Below are 22,861 nucleotides of genomic sequence, written 5' to 3'. Positions count from 1 at the left end.
CTTCTAAGCTTTCCACACTAATTAAGGCCATATAAGCATGGTCTTTCCCGAATATACTTATGATCAAAAAGCAATTTTGGTAAATAGAGTTATAGCTTTTACTTTATGTGGAGATGTTTCCATAGCAACTTTCACGCCCAAACAAATATTTCTGTATATCTAACCAAGAAGTGAAATAGCAATATTCATAAATTTAGCTTTACTTTTTTTTATATAACTAAATGTTTTGTTAAACATTTTCATCACTTATTGCACTCCTTAGGGGTTGAATTTGCAGAAACACTGAAACACGTATTTTTTTATTTCCAATCGAGAAGTCAAATACCATCTGTCAAAGGCGTAGCATTAAAATCCTTTAGTAGTTATTTATTTCGAAAAAAGCCTTTCACCCACTTACCTTAGCGGTTGAATTTCCAGAAATGCTGAATCACGTATTTTTTATTTTCTGACTGAGAAACCAAATTCCTGTTTTCACAGTTCTAGTTTCAAAATTCCGTTAATGGCAACATACTTTCAGAAAGCCTTTCATCCCGTATTTCACCCCCTTAGGAGTGGAATTTCGGACACTCCATTCTTAAGCGATGCCTACAGTCTAAGCTCCATACCCTCTACAAACTTTGAGTTCCCATCCTTAGCGGCGTGGGCTGGGCGGTGATGAGTCGATTTTTGTCACCTTTTTGTATGTTGCTCCTTCAGGAGTTTCAGTTGGAACATATAATTGTGAACACGATCTATCTCTCTCGAGTGCTATACATACTTTACTCGTCAATCTAAATATTCTCAAGCGAGTCAGTCTGACCCTACTTCACCCCCTTAGTGACTGGATTTCTAAAACCAGTGAAACACGTATTTTTTCATTTCTTACCGAAAAGTCGAACACTAATATTCAAAGATTTAGCCTTAGAAATACATTCATAAAACTTTCACGCACTTAGGGGTTGAATTTTCAAAAATAATGAGATGTGTATGTATCGTTGCTAACAAAAGCCAAGTACAAATTTTCATAGATTTTGTTTTAAAATGCTTGCACAATGAATTATTTCCCTAAAAACTTTCATCCCCCGCTCCACCTGCATAGTGGTTGAATTTCCAAAAACAGTGTACCACATATTTTTTTTATTTCTAACAGAGAAGCCAAGTCTAAATTTTCATAGATTTAGCTTTAAAAATGCTTTCATAATAACATATTTTCATAAAAAATCTCATCCTCTATATGACTCCGTTAAGAGTTCAGTTTCTAAAAATACTGAAACACGCCTTTTTTAAATTTCTAACCGAGATGTCAAATACCAATGTTCATAGAAGTAGAATTAAAAGTACTTTAGTAGTTCTGTAATTATGGTATACCTTCAAAACAAGGTTTCACCTCCTACTTCATATCCTATAGCGTTAAATTTCTACCAATGCTGAAACACGTATTTCTTTGAAACTTCCTGGCAGATTAAAACTCTGTGCCGGACCGAGACTCGAACTCGGGACCTTTGGCTTTCGCGGGCAAGTGCTCTACCAACTGAGCTACCCAAGCACGACTCACGCCCCGTCCTCACAGCTTTACTTCTGCCAGTACCTCGTCTCCTACATTCCAAACTTTACAGAAGTCTCCTGGTTCGCGGGAAAGCTTCTGTAAAGTTTGGAATGTAGGACACGAGGTGCTGGCAGAAGTAAAGCTGTGAGGACAGGGCTATGAGAGCTTCTGTAGAGTTTGGAATGTAGGAGACGAAGTACTGGCAGAAGTAAAGCGTGAGTCGTGCTTGGGTAGCTCAGACTATCGTGACGTCGTCGCCCTCGCGGCTGCATGCCAAGTCCGGGGGGCGATGGTTGCAGTAGATTTCGATCATGCTTTGGACCGTGTGGATCGTGTGTACCTCGCGGCGGTGATGAACAGGATGGGTGTCTCGCCGCTATTGACCAATGCTGTGATGCGGCTGTTGCACGGCGCCAGATCAGCGATGGTGGTCAACGGAGGGAGAACTGAGTATTTTAAGATCTTAAGATCTGTGAGACAGGGTTGCCCATCGTCGATCCTCCTTTATGCGATCGCCTTAGAACCGTGTCTCGCAGGCCCTCGTCGACGTCTTACCGGGATCTCCCTACGGCATTTATCATTCAAATGCAGAGCATACGCGGATGATATTGTGTTTCTCGTACGGAATGAGAGGGAGACTCAAACAGCACTGGATTGGCTACAGACGTATGGGATGGCAGCTGGAAGTGTGGTCAACTACCGAAAATCACGATTCATGCATGTGGGTCGTAGACTAAAACCAGGAACGGAAGGACCCTTACCTGCGGTGGAAACCCACCGCTGTTTTGGTATCACCTTTCATAAAGAGACAGCGAGAACGGCTGCGGACAGCTACCGAAGACTGTTACTCAGAGTCCGCACGGCAATACGACTAAACGCCCTACGGTCGTTGGATATGCTGCAGCGAGTGTTACTCGTCTACCTTTATCTCGCGCCCATGATGTGCCACCTCACACACCTTCTCCCCTTGACGCGCACAATGGCATGAGGATTCAGGTGGCTTTTGGGTACTATGTGTGCCTCGGACAACTCTTTAAGGTGCAGTACAACAGGCTTACCTTCCCAGCGCGAGAGGGTGGCGTTGGTTTAGTGAACGTGCACGAGAAAGCGCGTGCCATGTATATTAATACTATGCTCAAACGGTGGCGCAACAGGAATCACTCGCTTACGGGGACGATAATCGAAGAACTCGTACCAACATCGCACCTTCCTCCAGTCAGTGTCGGCCAAATATCGCCCCCTTTAACGTATGTGCACACGCTCATCGTGGAACACAGTTACGTTCAAGAGCGTTTACCGACGACCCGACAGTCGACATCGATGGACGTGTACCATCTGCTTCTTGAACAGATCGCCCGGAATAGGGTGGAACGCAAACATCCAGCTGTTAATTGGCACGTGGTGTGGCGCACGGTCCGCCACCCCCACCTACCTACATCAGTCAGATCAACATGGTACATTGTCGTGAGCCGAAAATACCCAACAAATGGTAAAAAGTACGCAATACATTTGGCGGATTCGCCCTTGTGTCAGCAATGCGGCGTGCTGGATACGGGCGACCATCGGCTGGTCTGCGGCCAGGCACTGGCTGTCTAGACTCTCGCAAGAAAGATAATAGCGTTCATGCGGCGCACTATCTATACGGCAGTCTGTTCTGGCATAGTATTTTTCCCAGAGGAAACGTATTTTCCGCGTCATAAGACGAACGCAGTGGCGTGGATCACAGGTATGACGGTCCATCACATCTATAGAGACACGCGTACGAACTTACTGAACGTCCTGGATTACTGGCAATACTTGCAAGATGGACACACAAAACTATTACGGCTACAAAAGTACAAGGATTGTTATGCCAATTTCCTAGTAACGGTTTTTGCGGACCCGCCATATACTTGGGGCGTGCCGGGTGCGCAAAGATGAGCGGCGGTGCTTTCGTTGTGAAACCGACCAAGTAATGTGATTGACTAAGAACACTATCCGAGTATGCGACCTACGAAAAACTCACGCTTGAACAGTTAGCAAATGGATGTACTTCAAATTTTGTTTTCTTTAGGGTGCCGGAGGTGGCCCCACTTTGTTGTTACTTCATGTTGCATGGTAGGACGGCAGCGAGGTTCCTTCCAGGACAGTTATCATCTGTCAGGACGTACTATGTTTATTTTGTGAATAATAAAGGTTTCTGTCTCTCGTACCTTTCTTCATATAAAATAAATAAATAAAACCCCTCACTCCAGAAAAAAAAAGTTGGTAGAGCACTTGCCCGCGAAAAATAAAGCGCTCTAAGGCGCTGCATTCATGAAAAAAAAAAGATGGATAGAGCGGCTGCCATGCAAGAAGGAGATCTCGAAAAAAAAAAAGTTGGTAGAGCACTTGCCCACGAAAACCAAAAGTCCCGAGTTCGAGGAGTCTCGGTCCGGCACAGAGTTTTAATCTGCCGGGAAGTTTCATATCAGCGCACACTCCGCTGCAGAGTGAAAATCTCATTCTGGACGTATTTCTTTATTTATGACCGAGAAACCAAATAGCAATTTTCGTAGGTCTAGCTTCAAAATTGCCAAACTAGAGACTTTTTCAAAGAAGCTCTTCAATGCCTATTGCGTCCCTCAGGGCTGGAATTTTGAAAAATCCTTTCTTAAACGACGCGTACTGTATAAGATACATACTTTCTCCAACTTTCAAGTTTCTGTCTTTAGCGGCTTGGGCTGGGCGATGTTGAGCCAGTCAGTCAGTCAATCAGGACAGTGCGTTTTATACATACGGATATTGTTTACAGAACAAAGGATCGAGATCTGTTGGATTTGTGACAACGGATGCACGCCGCAGTAGAGGCTGTAACAACCTGTCATGCTTACGAAGACGAGGCGAGAGATGGAGAGCCGTTTCGATATCTGTCGAGTTTCAAAGGGTGCCCACACTCAAGAATGTTTGCGCTCCTGTGTACAATGTTGGAGAGATGAAAGTTATGAACCTTAACAGGTTCTGAAATACAAACACATCTTATCGTATACTACCTCTAGATCGGACTCCCTGTATTATCGGACTTCTTCTCTACTTTCGATAAACGCACCTCCTGTTGGAACATGTGATACTTCTTTTAACACCCTGTAGTGTCATTTCTGTTGGAATCCTTGTGAACAGCTACGTTATCGTGTATAATGTATGACTTCAGTGCCGTATTAAGATAAGAAGTGACCAATAATAACCAATTTGTAGCGATATGAAGCATAAGGCGAGCAGCTAGCTACATTCAGGGAAATAAACAATGTTGGAAAATAGTAATCCACCTGAAGGTGTGCGTGTTTATCCTCGAAACGCGCCCTGGAATATAATATAACTGACTGACAGAGAAATTGTTTCGATTGCTATTTTATAGTTTAATTTTGATATAGAGTTATCAGTAGATGGTGAAACGTTGTTTCCAGTGGTTGATAACAAAATGAACTCAACGCACTCCGAATAAAGTAATTTGTAGGTCACACTTTCAAGACATCAGGAATGGAACAGCTAGTCGTTTGCTCTAATCCGAAAGGAAGAAGGTTAGGACTTAACGTCGCGTCGACGATTGGGTCATTGGAGCACGGGGGAAGGAAATCGGACAATTTATTTTCAAAGGAGCGATCTCGCCATTTGTCTTTTACGACTTCAAAAACTTTTGCCCGGATGGCCTGACGGAGGTTTCAACACCGCTACTCCAAAATTCCCGTCCAATGTCTTAATCAATGTCTTCCTTTGACCAGTGTGTCAGTCCGAGCTGATGTGTGTACTGTCACTGAAAATTAACGTGACGTTAAACAGCTCTGTTCTTCTGCCTGCAGAGAGCGCCAAGCGCTAAGCGGTTACGAGATACAAGCGACTCCAGCTTCACGCCTTCCCCCCCCCCCCCCCCCCCTCCTCATCACCGACTCCGGCCCCCTCCTCTTCTCGCTCCCATCATCTTATCTGACAGGAAGTACTTGTGACATTGGAGGAAGGCCAATGTTCATCTTTTATTGGGGACAAACTTCACCAGAGGCTGTGCTACCACTCGTCTCGAATGGTTTTCCTTTACGACTATTTTCTACTGACCGCCAAAAGCAATGAAATATTAGATATGCATGCAAACCATGCAATAATGTGCCATTTATAGAGCTTTGTGTATATATCTGTTCACATTCACCTAATCTTTTTCAGGAATGTCAGTATCCGTGATGGATAGGAAAACATTTTAAAGCAATAAGAATATCGGTTAATGTGGTAATATGTTGTTAAGATTTTCATTTTCACTACATGTCCGTTTTAATTTGACTTCGTATAGATTACTGGCCTCACAGAAAGGACTGAAGGACAGCCAGTCATAGATCAATGGTTAGTAAGCGTCCTTGCTAGTTTGGCAGTAACCAAGGCGAAGAATGAAATGTGTATTATGCAGTGTTGCTACTCTTTACGGCTGTGCCCAAACAAGTGCGCAAATGTGTAATGTCATCTTTAGAAAGATACCTCCTGACCACTTTCTCTTCACTATTTACGCATTTTCATAGACACACAAAAATAGTTCCACTCTCTCAAAGTTTTGCATCACCCCGGAACGCAGAACTCCTCAAGATAGATGTTGACTGTGGATATTTTATCACAGCCACAGTCCCTTTGACTGTTCAGAGATGTCACTAAACCCGCCCAAAGATGTAAACAACCATGCACGAGCAGCGCCTATTACACGGAGTGGGTCCGACAGCCGATCAGTTCCAGTCATTCCACCAGGAAGGAGGTACACGGCTCGTGTTGTCTGTAGTTCAACCATGCCTAGACGGTCGATACCGCGGTTCGATCGCCTCCGCATTGTTACTTCGTGCCTGGTATGGCTCTCAACAAGGGAATTGTCTAGACGTCTCGGAGTGAACCAAAACGACGTTGTTCAGACATGGAGGAGATACAGAGAGACAGGAACTGTCGGTGACATGCTTCGCACAGGCCGCCGACGGGCTACTACTGCACTGGATGACCGCTAACTACGGCTCGGAGGAACCCTGACAGCAACGCCACCATGTTGAATAATGCTTTTCGTGCAGCCACAGGACGTCGTTTTACGACTCAAACTGTGCAGAATAGACCATCATGAGCAGATTCACTCCCGACGTCCATGGCGAGGTCCATCTTTGCGACCACGACACGATGCGGAGCGGTACAGATGGGTCCAACAACATGACGAATGACCCGCTCAGGATTGCCATCACGTTCTCTTCTCCGATGAGTGTCACATATGCCTTCAACCAGAAAATCGTCGGGGACGTGTTTGGAGGCAACCCGGTCAGGCTGAATGCCTAAGACATACTGTCCAGCGAGTGCAGCAAGGTGGAGGTTCCCTGCTGTTTTGTGGTTGCATTACGTGGGGCCGACGTCCGCCGCTGGTGGTCATGGAAGGCGCCGTAACGGCTGTACGAATCGTGAATGCCATCCTCCGACCGATAGTGCAGCCATATCGGCAGCTTATTGGCGAGGCATTCGTCTTCATGGACGACAATTAGCGCCCCCATCGTGCACATCTTGTGAATGACTTCCTTCAGGATACCGGCATCGCTCGACTAGAGTGGCTGGCGTGCTCTCCAGATATGAACCCAATCGAACATGCCTGGGATAGATTCAAAAGGGCTGTTCATGGACGATGTGACTCACCAACCACTCTGAGAGATCGACGCTCCGAATCACCGTTGAGAAATGGGACAAACTAGACCAACAGTGCCTTGTTGAACTTGTGGATAGTGTGCCACGACGAATACAGGTATGCATCAATGCAAGAGGACGTGCTACTCGGTATTAGAGTTACCGTTGTGTACAGCAATCTGCACCACTACCTACGAAGGACTCGCTGTATGGTGGTATAACATGCAATGTGTGGTTTTCATAAGCAGTGAAAAGGGCGGAAATGATGTTTATGTTGATCTCTATTGCAATTTTTTGTAGAGGTTCCGGAACTCTCGGAACCGAGGAGATGGAAAATTTTTTTTGATGTGTGTTGCTTGCCTTGTGTCCTCAAGAGAAAGTGTTGAAACTAAACGGACTATATAAAAAGCCAATAAGAAACTAAACAGACTATATAAAACGTCATTAAGAGTACTGTTTAAGTCTATTTTGTAAAATGAAGAAACAGCGCAACAGCTGCTTGATCAAGAATCTTTTATTGTATATACAACCGGTTTAGGAATATTTGAAGTTTCATTATCTGGTGTAGACCGCAATGATGAAAATACTATGTTCCACGACAATGGGAGGAATCCTCAAGTCTGATATGTCAGATAAGAAATCATGCGTCTCAAATGAATGAAAATAAACTGATCAAATAATGATCCCCTCACATTTGAGGTATAGGAAAGGGTGTTCGGTATAGCCAAGTGTAGTGGCGCACGTAATTGGTACCCGAGGTCTATGACAGAGAAATTGAGTAGAAAAATTGTAGTAAAGCGTGAGGGAGTGTGGAAGGGAATTACTTTAAACCCAGTAGAGAAAAAGGAAAATAACAAGTTTTGTAATAATCCATATCACTGATTCGAATCAGAGAGACCTGGAAAGAAACTGATGTCAATCGACATAGCTCCGGCATTTTTCATACCAAAATATTTGTGCAGCAGGTTAAGGAACCGTGATGTCTTCAAAAATGATCCTTCCTCCTATCTCGGAGTGTACCGTATTGAGTGCGATACAACCCAGTTGTGTAAAAGGAGATACATTGGCCAGCCAGGAATTTTTATACGAAATTTAAAGAATACAAAGACCTGGGAAATTCCATGTTAGCTCTGACAATGAACTAAATGACTGCGCACTGCAGAGCAAAGTTGGTTACTCACCGTCTTGGAACAAATTGAAACTAAAAAAACAAATTCATTCCCATATTCTCGATACATCTAATGAGCGCACTGACCTGTATCACAAAAATAGTTTAGTTAACTGTGACATTACTGAGGCTCGTTAAGGTGTGTATACAACGTAACATTTTTCCTTCTTTTTTTTTTTTTTAATGCACAAGTTCTCTTGCCTCTTAATGCTGAGATGGTTCCGTCTCCTTTCTGCTGTTACTTCCCAGTTTTGAGAGTTGACCAGTCACATATCTGCTTCATACCACGCCTGCGCTATGGGCCTGGTGGTCACAGTACTCACAGCTAATATATACTATTACACAGTTTTCCTGTCTGCGTTCCCGGTTGCGCAACACGGAGAACGACTCTTATGCAATATATGTAAGTAATTCCAAGCAATATATGGCTTTTCTTCCTCTTTTTTATTGAATTTTACATGTTTCAAGATTCTGCTGAATTGCGTGTCCGCTTGTGATGTCAGTTTTTTCGGATTTTATAGGTTCTTTTCATCCTTTTGGCACGGAACATTTGATTGCAAGACAATATTGGGGTGAGGGTGACCTCAGATGATAAGTGTTGTTGCGTAGTTCCTTATCTGACTTTTCAGACTAGAGGATTCCTCCGATTGTCGTGTAACACAACATTTTCATTATTACAGTTTACACCAGGTGATGAAACTTTGCCGGCCGGAGTGGCCCTGCGGTTCTAGGCGCTACAGTCCGGAACCGAGCGACCGCTACGATCGCAGGTTCGAATCCTGCCTCGGGCATGGATATGTGTGACGTCCTGAGGTTAGTTACGCTTAATTTGTTCTAAGTTCTAGGCGACTGGTGACATCAGGAGTTAAGTCGCATAGTGCTCAGAGCCATTTGAACCATTTTTTTCATGTAACTTTAAGTGTTCCGCGACCGGTCGTGTATACAATGAAAGATTGTTGATTAAGCAACTGTTACGCAGTTTCCTCTTTTTTACAAAATAGCTCATTATTCTACAAATATTACCGTAGCAATGGTAGACAGGACACTGTAAGCTTGTCACTCGTTTATTATGGCACGGAACAGTAACATTCCAGTGGAGTTACGTATGGTAAACGATACGAGTGACGTGCGGGAATAAGTGAAAGGCGCCAGGAATTGCTGAGCTCCTCACAGTGGCTCGGTAGACTGGCTCACAGTTGTTCCTGCAGCTGCAGCTGCCACGCTGCTGAAACGCCTGCTGTGCAACCAGAGGCCTCCATCCGGTCGGCGTCAGCGAAACGCGACGCGGCGCCCTCACCGCATGGCGGCGGACATCCTACGACTTGCGGGGCAGCGCTACATTCGTGTTAACATTGTTTAAAGTAATTTGTCTCTCTGTCTGTGTACAACTGCACAGCTGCGTCTTCATTAAACGTCAGGCGACAAGAGACTTTTTTTCTTCCACACGACGTTTGGATCCGATGTACTGTTTTGGGTTTTGATTTCACACTGAATTTCAGGTACCATGCATATGTGTGTAATGCAAAACGTTCATTTCGTAATGAACCGAGGCTGCGAACTTCCCAGCTGTCGTCAAATGTGAAGCCGCATTAAATCCGCAAGAGAGCAGATTGTTGTACGCAAGACCAGTGTTCCAAAAATATCGGGTGCCGTATACCGTATTTTACGAATTATAATACGCACCTTAATTTTTAAGCAGTTTTTAAATGAGATTTTTGCTATTTTTATTGTTAGATTGCAAAAACAGACTGAAAAATTCTTTGTTTGTAAAACCGAATTGACCTTTAAAATACTTAAAAATCGTCGTCTAAAGTTTCTTCTTCTTCTTCTTCTTGTTCTTTTTCTTCATCATCATTCTCTTTGTCGCCATCGTTGTCCTCTTCATATATAAGAGGGTCTTCACTGCCATCGAGAACGTTACTTAAGCCGCATTTATTGAAAGATTTAACAATAATGTCTTGTGTCACTCTAGACCACGTCCGTTATACCTACTGTCACACTTTTTTGACTGTAGGTCCTTCTAAAGCTCCCTTCGGCGTGAATTCATGTTGTGTTTCATCCACCATCCATTTGTTCCATTTCTCTCCCATACGCACTTTAAATGGTTTCTTTATCGATACATCAGGAAGTTGCAGTTGTGAAGTGGGTCCTCCAGGAATAACAGCTACCTTTGTATTCCCCTGTCTTAGTTTCTCATTCACAGAATTTTTCAGGTGACTGCTAAACTGATTTAGCACAAGTACAGAACTCTTCTTCAATAAAGCACATTTCCTTCTCTCCCACACTCTGTTAATCCATAATTTCATACCATCCTCGCCTATCCAATCCTTGTCATGTACGCGATCAACAACACCTGACGGTATTGCAGAACGCTTTGACGTTTTTTTGCGCTTGGAAGTGAGTATTGGATAAGTTTAGTATCCCCAACACAACATGAAAGGACAACAGTGTAGTGCATTTTTTAATTTTCATTTGTTTTTGTAGTTACAGTTCTAGCACCTTTCACGGCAACAACTCTGGTACGCGGCACATCAATTGTCAGAAGAATTTCGTCCATATTCTCTATTTGGCCTAGTTCCACAATGGTTTTGTTTCGATGTTGAATAATAAAACGATAGAAAGATCATACTTTCTCTTCATACTCTTTTGGAACGCAAGATATATTTTGGGTTTGGTTTGCAAGCACAAACTTGTAGCACCAACCAACTCCAACCTTAAAATCTGTTAAGTTCCACTGTAGCGCTAGCTTACGATCGTGTATCTGAATCATTTTTATATTAATTCCAATGCCATTTTGACGGTGTCCTTGAATCCATTTCAGTACGTCATCTTCTAGTTTTGGCCATTTGGTATTCAGTCCTCTATTTGCACATTTAGTCTTCATCATTTTTCTCAGTTCTTCCTTACCAGCCTGCCCATCGCGAAAAGTTGGTGGAGGGCCGAAATACCGCTCAGCTGCTCTGTTTCCTTGTACTTCTGTGTACGGTATTACTTTCAGTTTATAGCCCTCATCCTATGAATACATTTGTCTTTTTTCGTTACGGAAAACAAAGAAAACAAATCATTTTCGATTCGAGTTCACAGGCATTGTTATGACGCATCATAGGCTAGACAGTGTTCTCGGTTTTTGTTACCGAGGCGGGAGGAAGCCAGTAGCAGCAAGCTTGCGAATCAACGTAACTCGCGCCCTTCCATTGGTGCTCTTCTGCTGCCAGTTGAATCCAACGTTGCCAGATAGAGATAGGTTTCCAGCGGCATCGAGTATATGGTTATTTTTGAGACCGCCAGGAATTTTAAATCAAACACTAACATTTTCATATTTATTTCGAGTACAAGACCCATCTGAATTTTGGAGACAATTTTTCGGAGAAAAAAGTACGTCTTATAGTCCGTAAGATGCGTTTTGCACGTGACGACTTGACAAAGTAAGTTACATGTACCGTTCCGCACTAAAACCGTTACCCAACAACGGTGGCGCATTGTCAGAAGAGATTACACGTTCAGGGTGTCCTGCAGATACAGTTCTACTGTGGTATGCATAAAAGTGGATAATATTGTGCGAGTGAAGTGGTACACAAAATGCTAACGTACTACAAAGGTAAAGTCGGCGGGAGCGCACAATTCCCGTTGTCAAAAGGTCTAAATTCACATATTCACCGTGAAATTCTGGTGATACATAGACCAAATGTATTGTCACATCCAGCAAAAATTAAATAGTGCCAACAATTTGACCAAAGCCGCACAGACGTGACGGGTCAGTACCAGCCACTGCAGTCCAGATCCTACACCTTGAGAATTCCATCTTTACTGCAAGCTGAAAAAAAAAAACATCCTGGGGAAAGAGGTTTTCCAGCGATGAGAACGTTCACAGGTCGTTTCCCGAATGGCTCCGTGACCAAAGGGCGGATCTCTGTCATCGAGGAACTGAGAGTAGAACGTTCCGACTTCTGTTTGCAGAGACCTGGTTACTTTATGAAAAATAGAGCCTTGGTTACTTTGAAGCGTAGCGCAGCAGGCAATAAAAGTTACTTCGCCTGCCATGATAAAATGTGAGTTACTTTCTGAAGTTCCCTCGTATAGCAAATAGACTACGCACCAAACTTGTGGGAATTCCAAAGGAGAAATTCTTCAGAATAATATTAAACGCATAATAATGCATAGTCTGTGCAATACTGGCGTTCCAGGTGACTAATCTACGCTTAAGGGCCAAAGAAACTGGTACACATGCCTAATATCATGTAGGTCTCCAACGAACACGCAGCAGTAACGCAACACGATGCGCCGTGGACTCAACTAATGTCTGAAGTGCTTACACCATAGATCCTGCAGGGCTGTCCATAAATCCGTAAGAATATGAGAGAGCGGAGATCTCTTCTGAACAGTACGTTGCAAGGCATCCCGGATATGCTCAATAATGTTCATGTCTGGGGAGTTTGGTGGCCAGCGGAAACGTTTAGACTGAAGCCAGTCTGTAGAAATTCTGGACACGTGAGGTGGCCCAATTTTGTCGCAATGCACAATGGACTTAAACGGATGCAGGTGGAGATTTTGGAGATTTGTGGTAAGGTCTTATGGAACCAAACTGCTGAGGTCATCGGTGCCTAAGCTTACACACTACTTAATTTGACTTGAACTAACTTACGCTAAGGACAACACCCAAGCCTGAGAGCGGACTCGAATCTCTGACAGGGGGAGCCGCACGGACCGTGCAAGACGCCTGAGACCGCGCGGCTATCCCGAGCGGCCTGGATGCAGGTGATGAGACAGTATGCTTACGTACGTGTCACCTGTCAGAGTCGTATCTAGACGTATCGGGGGTCCCATACCGCTCCAACTAAATACGCCCCACACCATTACAAAGCCTCGACCAGCTTGAACAGTCCTCTGATGACATGCAGGGTCCATGGGTTCATGAGGTTGTCTCCATAGCCGTACACGTTCATCCGTTCGATACAATTTGAAACGAAACTCTTCCGTGCATTCAGCATGTTTCCATTCATCAACAGTCCGACGTCGTTGTTGACGGGTCAAGACCATGAGTAAAGCTTTGTGTCGTGAAGCCATCAAGAGTACACGAGTGGGCTTTCGGCTCCGAAAGCCCATATCGATGATGTTTCGTTCAATAGTTCGCATGCTGAAACTTTTTGATGGCCCAGCATTCAACTCTGCACCAATTTGCGGAAGGCTTGCACTTCTTTCACGTTGAACGATTCTCTTCAGTCGTCGTTGGCCCTGTTCGTGCTGGATCTTTTTCCGGCAGCAGCGATGTCGGAGATTTGATGTTTTACCGGAATCCTGATATTTACGGTGCAATCGTGAAATGGTCGCACGGGAAATCCCACACTTCATCGCTATCTCGGAGATGCTGTGTCCCATCGCTGGAGCGCCGACTATAACGTCATGTAGAAACTCACTTAAATCTTAATAACCCGCCATTGTAGCAGCAGTAACCAATCTAACAGACACTTGTTATCTTACATAGGCGTTGCCGATCGCAGCGCCGTATGCTGCCTGTGTACATATCTGTGTATTTGAATACGCATCATGCCTACACCAGTTTCTTTGGCGCTTCAGCGTATTTGGCTGCCCTCCCCTTACCGCACCAGCCCGTCAGACTTGCCAGACAACACTCAGTTCATAACTTACTCTATCAGTGAGCAAAAACCTCAGGCAAGTTTTTCAGTACGTTATTCGTTAGCTTCTAAGAACTCTTAAAAATAGCAACAAATTGTAATGTAACGGATAACTCACTCCTTTTCTCGGTACAGCAGCTGACGACTAACGAGGGGGAGATACGGAATAGGCGCGTCTGGAACTGGAGTTGGTGAGCCATGGTGCTTGAGATCAAAACGCAGTAGCAAAACAGTAAATAGACGGGAGTTTTGATGAGACAGTTAAAAAAATATTTATATGAAATCAGAAAACCACAGAGAATTATGTAATAAAGTGACATTAAACTTTAAAGTGGTCGCTGTAGTTTGGTATACCCAAAAAAATATAGATACAATAACAATCTACCATCCTGCAACGTTTCTCAAATAGGCCCGCAACGTGTCTTGTAATTGAAATAAATTGTTGTAGCTAGGCCATAAGTTGCATTGAGAAGTATCAGCTCTTTTTTGTTCTTGATAGTAACTAGTTTCGGACACTTGCGTCCATTTTCAAACCATCCGTGCTGTAAGTGAGACAAATACAGACGATATCCCATGTACAGAAACTGTCCCTGCAGTAATCAAAAGGTTATATGGCCGAATTAACAACAGCAAAATAACCTCATAGGACGGACATTAGAGTTCTCTTTGATTACTGCAGGGGCAGCTTCTACACATGGACGATCACCTGATTTTGATACACTTGTAGCACGGATGGCTTGAAAATTGACACAGGTATCCCTAACTATTCTTCATCAAGAAATAAAAAATAGATACTTATTTCAACAATAACGTTCGATACGTCAATCTGTGGCCAGTTTCTGCCACAATCCTAAATTGTGCTTTTGTTCTTGGATCATAAATATTCTAAAGGTAGCAGCTATTTATTGTTGATAATGAACAATAATTAATAAATTTAAAGGAAGGAAGATTAGGGTTTAAAGTGGCGTCCGCGTCGATTGCATTAGAGGCGAGAAGATATGGCGAGCAGGAAAAAAGGGCTGAGAGCGATTCTTTAAGAACATTTCTTCAAGCCTCGTCCGAAGATTAGCCTGAAATGATTCAAAAAGCTTTACAAAGTTGAAGTAACCCATCAAATGGCTAATGACAGCTGTTTGTAGCTGCAGATGAAAACCAGAGAGTAAAGCATTACGATACATACGTTAATTTTTATTGCTTGATACGGAATTTCTATAATTAAATTTAATATCGTTTCATGAAAACTCCCGATGTAATTTCAAAAAGGAATGGACTGCTCTTCATTTAGTTCAAAGAACCAAAAATCCACCTAAACCACTTGTGACGCAGAATAAGACTCAATTTTCAGCTTAGGAGAGGAAGATCACATTTCATACTCCGTGATGGCAGTATGGTAACTTCTCTTGTTCCAAGATGATAGGTTTCAACAGATTATGCTCTCGTTATCTCATCATAGCACTTTTATAACAAGCTGCAAAACATCAAATAAAGTCAGCATAAGACTGCTGGAACAGGTCGTCTCGGAACAACAAACGTTTCCACATCGTGATTGCGGCGTACGGAGTGTATTCTTCATTTCCTGCCATGTAGAACGCCACACAGCACAACATGTGTACATCACAATATTTTCAGCTAGTTTACAGTGTTGAAAACTGTATAATTCTCTCGAAGGACTGCATCTTAAATATGAAAGTTAGACTCACTCTCGCGCAGTATTATACTGTACTAGATACTCATGTGCCCACTATGAGAGATAGACTGCCGATATTTACTGACGAATTCCGTTAATTAAGCCGAACATGAAGCCAATTCCAGTGTGACGTCTAGAGTTACTGAGTATCCATTTCCTGTGAAGGTTGATTTTGAACGCTATAGATGCAAGTTTAACCGTATCACAAATGATGTGCATGTACACGACTGGATAAAAATATGGAAACACTGCGACAAATCGCAGGTGTTATAAGCAGAAATTTTGTACTTGAAAGGGACACAGTGCGAATGTGTGTATGATCGCTCACTTTGACAACTAAGAACCAAACAGCTTAGCGGACATACATCGTTCCAGCGGCCTCGGTGCCAATAGAAAACTTTAGTCACGTTAGGCCGGAAGGTCTAACGCATGATGGTGGCTTTGCTCTCTTTACTGATTCAAAACCAGCTACTCACAGGAGGAGTGGTGTCCACCATGTGTTGGAAAGACAACTGCCAGGACGGGAAACGGAGTGATTGAACTTCAGCCTTCTTGTGGACACCGGGAAATTCGAAGGACTCGGCTGCTATGCTTGGCCCATCACATGTTGAAAATTTAGAAACAAATGACATTTCCAGTTTGAGCGGTAAGAGTTCCCGTTTTATATCTGGCCAAAGGAGGAGCAGCGTCGAGAGTGGGTAGGTGTGCCCAGTTGGGGCATGGGCTCTCCCACAGCCTAGGCGGGCTGTGCTATCCGCTTCTGCTACTGGATGGCCGCTAGTAGTTGGCTTCCGCAGAGAGTCTGATCCTTTCGAAGAGATAAGTTTTTTGACGGCGTCCTATTGAAATTGAATCGACCTGTAGAGGGCGATCGTGAACGCCCTGGATGCAAATTTAAACTTATCGCAAACATTGGTAATGTAGAGGGGCTGGACAAAAATATAGAAACAGTCGGAGAAATGGATGCTTGCACATAAATACAGACGATAGTCAAAAGAACCGTGGGCCGCACGATTATTTAGTTCGGGCCGTATGTGGCACGAATGCCGCAGTTTGACGACCACTGCTCCAGTGTAACCTGCCTGCTATTGCATACGACCTGGAATTGCCAGTTACAGCTAAAGGAGGTGTTTGCTATTTTGTCCAATCATGGTGAGGTATGCTTCTGTATGACGTGTTAGGAAATCACGCACACTCCGATAAACTCCTTCTTGGCCACGGACGCGCTGGCAGCCATTTATGTTGCCTTCATTTACCGTTTGTGGTGGTGGTGGTGGTTAGTGTTTAACGTCCCGTCGACAACGAGGTCATTAGAGACGGAGCGCAAGCTCGGGCTAGGGAAGGATTGGGAAGGAAATCGGCCATGCCCTTTCCTGAAGCGATTTAGGGAAATCACGGAAAACCTAAATCAGGATGGTTGGAGACGGGATTGAACCGTCGTCCTCCCGAATGCGAGTCCAGTGTGCTAATCACTGCGCCACCTCGCTCGGTCAAAAGTGTAGGTTGCACTGCTGTATTTAATCACGAAGGCACCCGTGGAGTCTCCTCAACTCGTTGAAACTATCACTCGTGGTCCGAACAGTGTTCTGTGTAGTTGTGAGGGTATTACGTTGAACTTATGTGAATTCGAACGTAAGCAAATTATTGGTGCTCATAAGGTGTTCGTTCCAAAGAAAGCAGGGGCTGACAGGTGTGAAAATTACCGAACTATCAGATTAATAAGTCACGGTTGCAAAATAATAACACAAATAATTCTTTACAGACGAATGGAAAAGCTGGTAGAAGCCGAGCTCGGGGAAGATCAGTTTGGGTTCCGGAGAAACTTAGGAACGCGCGAGCAACAGTGACCCCACGACTTCTCATAGAAGATAGGCCAATGAAAGATAAACCTACTTTTATAGCATTTGCAGACTTTTGACAATGTTGACTTTAACACTCTCTTCCAATTCCTGAAAGTGCCAGGGGTAAAATACAGGGAGCGAAATGCTATTTACAATCTGTACAGAAACCATATAGCAGTTATGAGAGTTGAGGGGTACGAAAGGGAAGCACTGGTTGAGAAGGAAGTGAGAGTCCGTTATAGCCTATTCCCGGTGTTATACAAATGGTTCAAATGGCTCTAAGCACTATGGGGCTTAACATCTGAGGTCATCAGTCCCCTAGACTTAGAACTACTGTAGCCTAACTAACCTCAGAACATCAGACACATCAATGTCCGAGCCAGGATTCGAACCTGATAACGTAGCAGGCGCGCGGTTCCGGACTGAAGCGCCTAGAACCGCTTGGTCAAAGCGGCCGGCGATGTTATTCAATCTGTATATTGAGTAAGCAGTAAAGGAAACAAAAGAAAAATTTGGAGAAGGAAGTAAAGTCCAGGGAGAAGAAATAAAAACTTTGAGGATTGTCGATGACATTTTAATTCTGTCAGAGACAGCAAAGGAATTTGAAGAGCAGTTCAACGTAATGGACAGTGTCTTGAAAGATGAACATCAAGAAATGCAAAACGAGGATAATGGAATGTAGTCGAATTAAATCCGGTGATGCTGAGGGAATCAGATTAGGAATGAGACCCTTAAGTTAGTAGATGAGTTTTGCTATTTTGGAAGCAAAGTAACTGAGGATGGTCGAAGTACGAGGGATATAAAATGTAGACTGACAATGACAAGAAAAACGTTTCTGAAGGAGAGGAATTTGTTGACATCGAGTATAGATTTCAGTGTCAGGAAGTCCTTTCTGAAAGTATTTCTGTGGAGTTTAGCCATGTATGGAAGTGACACATGGACGATAAGTAGTTTAAACAAGAAGAGAATAAAGCTCTTGAGATGTGGTGCTCCAGAAGAATGCTGAAGATTACATGGGTAGATCACGTAACTAATGAGGCGGTACTGAATAGAGCTTGGGGAAGAGAGAAATTTGTGGTACAACCTGACTAGAAGAAGGGGTCAGTTGGTAGGTCACATTCTGAGGCATCAAGGGATCACCAATTTAGTACAGGAGAGAAGCATGGGGGGTAAAAACCGTGGAGGGAGAACAAGAGATGAATACAGTAAGCAGATTCAGAACGATGTAGCTTGCAGTAGTTACTCGGATATGAAGAGGCTTGTACAAGATAGAGTAGCATGGAGAGGTATATTAAACCAGTCTTTGGAATGAAGACCACAACAACAACAACAACAAGGTGGATGCTTCCATAAACAAGATAACGGAAGTTGAAGACGGACCGTAGGGAAGATTTATCACGCATACATTGAAAACGGGAAAACATCTCCGGCTAATCCACAACGCGGACGAAAGTATGTGTCGAGTGATCGTGACGGACGGTCGTTGAAGAGGACTGTGGCGAAAAATAAGAGGAAGGCAGCTGCAAAAGTCACTGCTAAACTGAAAGTCTCACTCGCGTACGCTGTGAGCACCAAAACAACAAGAAGGGAGGTCAGTAAGCAGGGATCGGTAGCGTGCCCTTGGATTCCAAAACCATTCATCAGTGATAGAAGTACCCCTGACGGGAAAAGGAGGTTCCGAGACTATAAATCTGGAGCACGGAGGAACGACAGAAAGTCATTTGGGCGGACGAGTCTTGCTGCACACTGTTACCAACTTCTAGCCAAGTTTACGTCACAAGAGTGAAACATGGTGGGGGTCTGGTGATGATTTCGCAACCATATCGTGGTATTACTTGGGCTCCACGGTTACTCTGCAAGATGGCCTTACTGCCAAGGATTAGTTGACGATATTGGATGATCAGGTCCATCTCATGTTACAATGTTTGTTCCGCAATGATGAAGTTGTGTTCCAAGACGACAGGGCCCTGTTCACGCAGCTCGAATCGTCCAGGACTGGTTTTGTGAACAGGAGGATGAATTGCAGCAGCCTCGCCCCCCACCCCACTTCCCCTTCCCCACCCACCTGGCCATCACAATCACCATGTTAGTAAACTTACATATTTTGGAGAAACTATGCAACAGACCTTTGTGGTCTACATCCACCTCCATCATCGTTACCTACGCTTGCCACTATTTTGAAGGAAGAGTGGTGTAAGATTAGCCTTAGAACCACACAGGACTTGTATTTATACATTCCGAAACGGCTTTCCTGCACCGTATTAAGCGTGCCAACATGTTTTGTTTCGGACGTTTCCACATTTTTGTCCGCTGCGTGCATAAAAGAGCGAGGTGTGTTGGTAAACAATGCAATGGTTTCGCTGGAGGCTGGAGAAGAGCTGGCTGGACTCACCACGAGCAGCGGCAGGCCCAGAGCGACGAGTGCGAGGGCGAGCGAGGGCACGGTGTCCGCCTTGACGGGGTGCCGGATGGACTCGTCGTCGCAGAAGAAGCCGCGCCGGAACGGCTTCCCGAACAGGAAGATGAACAACACGGCCAGGCCCTCTGCAACAGAGCGGGAGCCTGCTCCAGAAACCGTCTCTCCTCATAACAGCTACAGCAGATATTCTGAAACTACATTACTTTGGTTGCAATAGGTTCATAGATGGTATGAATGATAACATTTTACCGCACTGCCTGTCAATGCCTGTCAATGCAGGCAATTTCCCTCTACTTTGATTCTATTATTGTAACACCTTCAACTGTATTGGCTTTCTCTAATACATACATAAGTACGTAGAATACGTCAAAACTGCCGCACTTGTGCAAGAGCCCCTGAATGCGTGCACTCACACATGAAATAGCATAATCACAGGAGGCAGGCCACAGCATCACACTACATAGTCACAAAACATGACAGGCATTATTAAAACGAACAGATAAAAGCAAAAATGGTAAAAAAGAGCATGTTAGCAAATTTCAGTATTTTGCCGAAACTATATGAGAACAGAGAGAAACTTAACATTAGGATTGATAAAGTTAAGGAATACTGCTGCCTAGGCCGCAAGGTAATCAATGACGGACGGAGCAAGGACGACATCGAAAGCAGACTAGCACTGGCAAAAAGGACGTTTCTGGTCAAGAGACGTCTACTAATATCAAATATCGGCCTTAATTTGAAGAAGAAATTTCTGAGAATGTACGTTTGGATCACAGCATTGTTTGACAGGCTAACATGGACTGTGGCGAAAATCGGAACAGAGGAGAATCGAAACGTTTGAGATATTGTGCTACAGACGAATGTTGTAAATTAGGTGGACTGATTAGGTATGTGGAAAACACTGACAAGAGGAATGGACAGGATGATAAGAGATCTGTTAAGACATCAAGGAATGAATTTCATGGTACTAGAGGCAGCTGTAGTAGGCAAAAACTGCGGAGGAAGACAGAGATTGGAATACATCCACCAAATAACTAAGGAAGTAGGTTGCAAGTACTACTCTGAGATAAAGAGGTTGTCACAGGACATGAATTCGTGGTGGGGTGCATAAAAAAAGGAAAAGAAAATGGCAGACTGGAGTAGAGAAATTTGCAATACCTGTAAGTGTAAGCAAACAAAAACCAGACAAGTTCAAGCAGGACGCTGAGAGAATTACGTACATTCTTAATTATGTATATAGATAGTTCTAGGCATCGAGAATCTGGGCGATTTTTGTGTTTTAGATATCGATACTGGCAAGATATCTGTCCTGGGAATTCCAAGAAATCCGAGTATGCTTTGATTTTGAGTTTAAATGTTTTCGTAATTTCACATTCGATATTTTAATTTTTTTGTTTACTATATTAATTATGGAATTATATTAAAATGCTATGCTAGCTGGCATACGTACGTTGACTTCGTCTGCTCTCGTCTGCGTTGCAATTACTGATTAGACCTGTCGAAAGTTTACAGACAACAAAACGATACGAAAAACACACAGAGCTATTGTTGCTGCGCAAATAGCGAACTGTCCCGTGGAATGCTTCGCCGGATATTTTATAGGATGTCAGGATCTTATCCCAAAATATGGAAGTGCAACCCTGTTTCACTTACCATAATTATCATTACAGATGCTGTGTATGTTGTAGGTATAGATTGTCAGGGGATGTTTGTACACTATGTGATCAAAAGTATCCGGACACCTGGCTGGAAATGACTTACAAGTTCGTGCCGCCCTCCATCGGTAATGTTGGAATTCAATATGGAGTTAGCCCGACCTTAGCCTTGATGACAGTTTCCACTCAGTCAGGCGCTGGAAGGTTCCAAAGGCACTGGCAGCCCATTCTTCTCGGAGTGCTGCACTGAAGAGAGGTATCGAGGTCGGTCGGTGAGGGCTGGCACGAAGTTGGCGTTCCGAAACAACACAAAGGTGTTCAGTAGGATTCAGGTCAGGACTCTGTGCAGGCCAGTCCATTACAGGAATGTTATTGTCGTGTAACCACTTCGCCACAGGCCGTGCATTATCAACAGGTGCTCGATCGTGTTTAAGGATGCAATTGCCATCCTCGAATTGTTCTTCAACAGTGGGAAGGAAGAAGGTGCTTAAAACATCAGTGTAGGCCTGTGCTGTGATAGTGCCACACAAAACAACAAGGGGTGCAAGCCCCCTCCATGAAAAATACGATCACACCATAGCACCACCGCCTCCGAATTGTACTGTTGGCACTACAAAAGCTGGCAGATGACGTTCACCGGGCATTAGCGATACCCACCCTGCCATCGGATCGCCACATTGTGTACTGTGGTTCGTTACTCCACACAACGTTTTTCCACTGTTCAGTCGTCCAACGTTTACGATCCTTACACCAAGCGAGTCGTCGTTTGGCATTTACCGCCGTGATGTGTGGCTTATGAGCAGACGCTCGGCTATGGAATCCAAATTTTCTCACCTTCCACCTAACTGTCATAGTACTTGCAGTCGATCCTGATGAAGTTTGGAATTCCTGCGTGATGGTCTGGATAGATGTCTGCCTATTGCATATTACGACCATTTTCAACTAAAAAATAGCTCTAAGCACTATGGGACTTAACATGTGAGGTCATCAGTCCCGTGGACTTAGAATTACTCAAACGTAACTAATCCAAGGACGTCACACACATCCATACTCGAGGAAAGATTCAACCTGCGAGCGTAGCAACAGCACGGTTCCAGAGTGAAGCGCCTAGAATCGCTCGGCCACAAAGGCCGGCCCCTCTTCAACTTTCGGCGGTCTCTGTCAGTCAACAGACGAGGTCGGCTTGTACGCTTTTGTGCTGTACGTGTCCCTTAACGTTTCCACTTCACTATCACACCGGAAACAGTAGACCTAGGGATGTTCACGAGCGTGGAAATCTCGCGTACAGACATATGA

General features: G+C 44.0%; 1 protein-coding gene across 1 annotated transcript in view; it reads right to left on the bottom strand.

The window, feature by feature from the left end:
• Positions 1–22,861, bottom strand: part of LOC126272584 (putative phosphatidate phosphatase) — a 337,576-nt gene that overhangs the window by 155,699 nt on the left and 159,016 nt on the right. The window contains exon 3 of the mRNA XM_049975510.1: positions 19,884–20,035. Coding sequence (XP_049831467.1) covers positions 19,884–20,035 — 152 coding nt within the window. The remainder of the gene's footprint in view (positions 1–19,883; positions 20,036–22,861) is intronic.

This window comes from Schistocerca gregaria, chromosome 5 (assembly GCF_023897955.1).
Source record: "Schistocerca gregaria isolate iqSchGreg1 chromosome 5, iqSchGreg1.2, whole genome shotgun sequence".
Taxonomy (NCBI): Eukaryota; Metazoa; Arthropoda; class Insecta; order Orthoptera; family Acrididae; genus Schistocerca; species Schistocerca gregaria.
The sequence above is the reverse complement of the archived record's forward strand: the minus strand, read 5'-3'. Positions and strand labels throughout refer to the sequence as shown.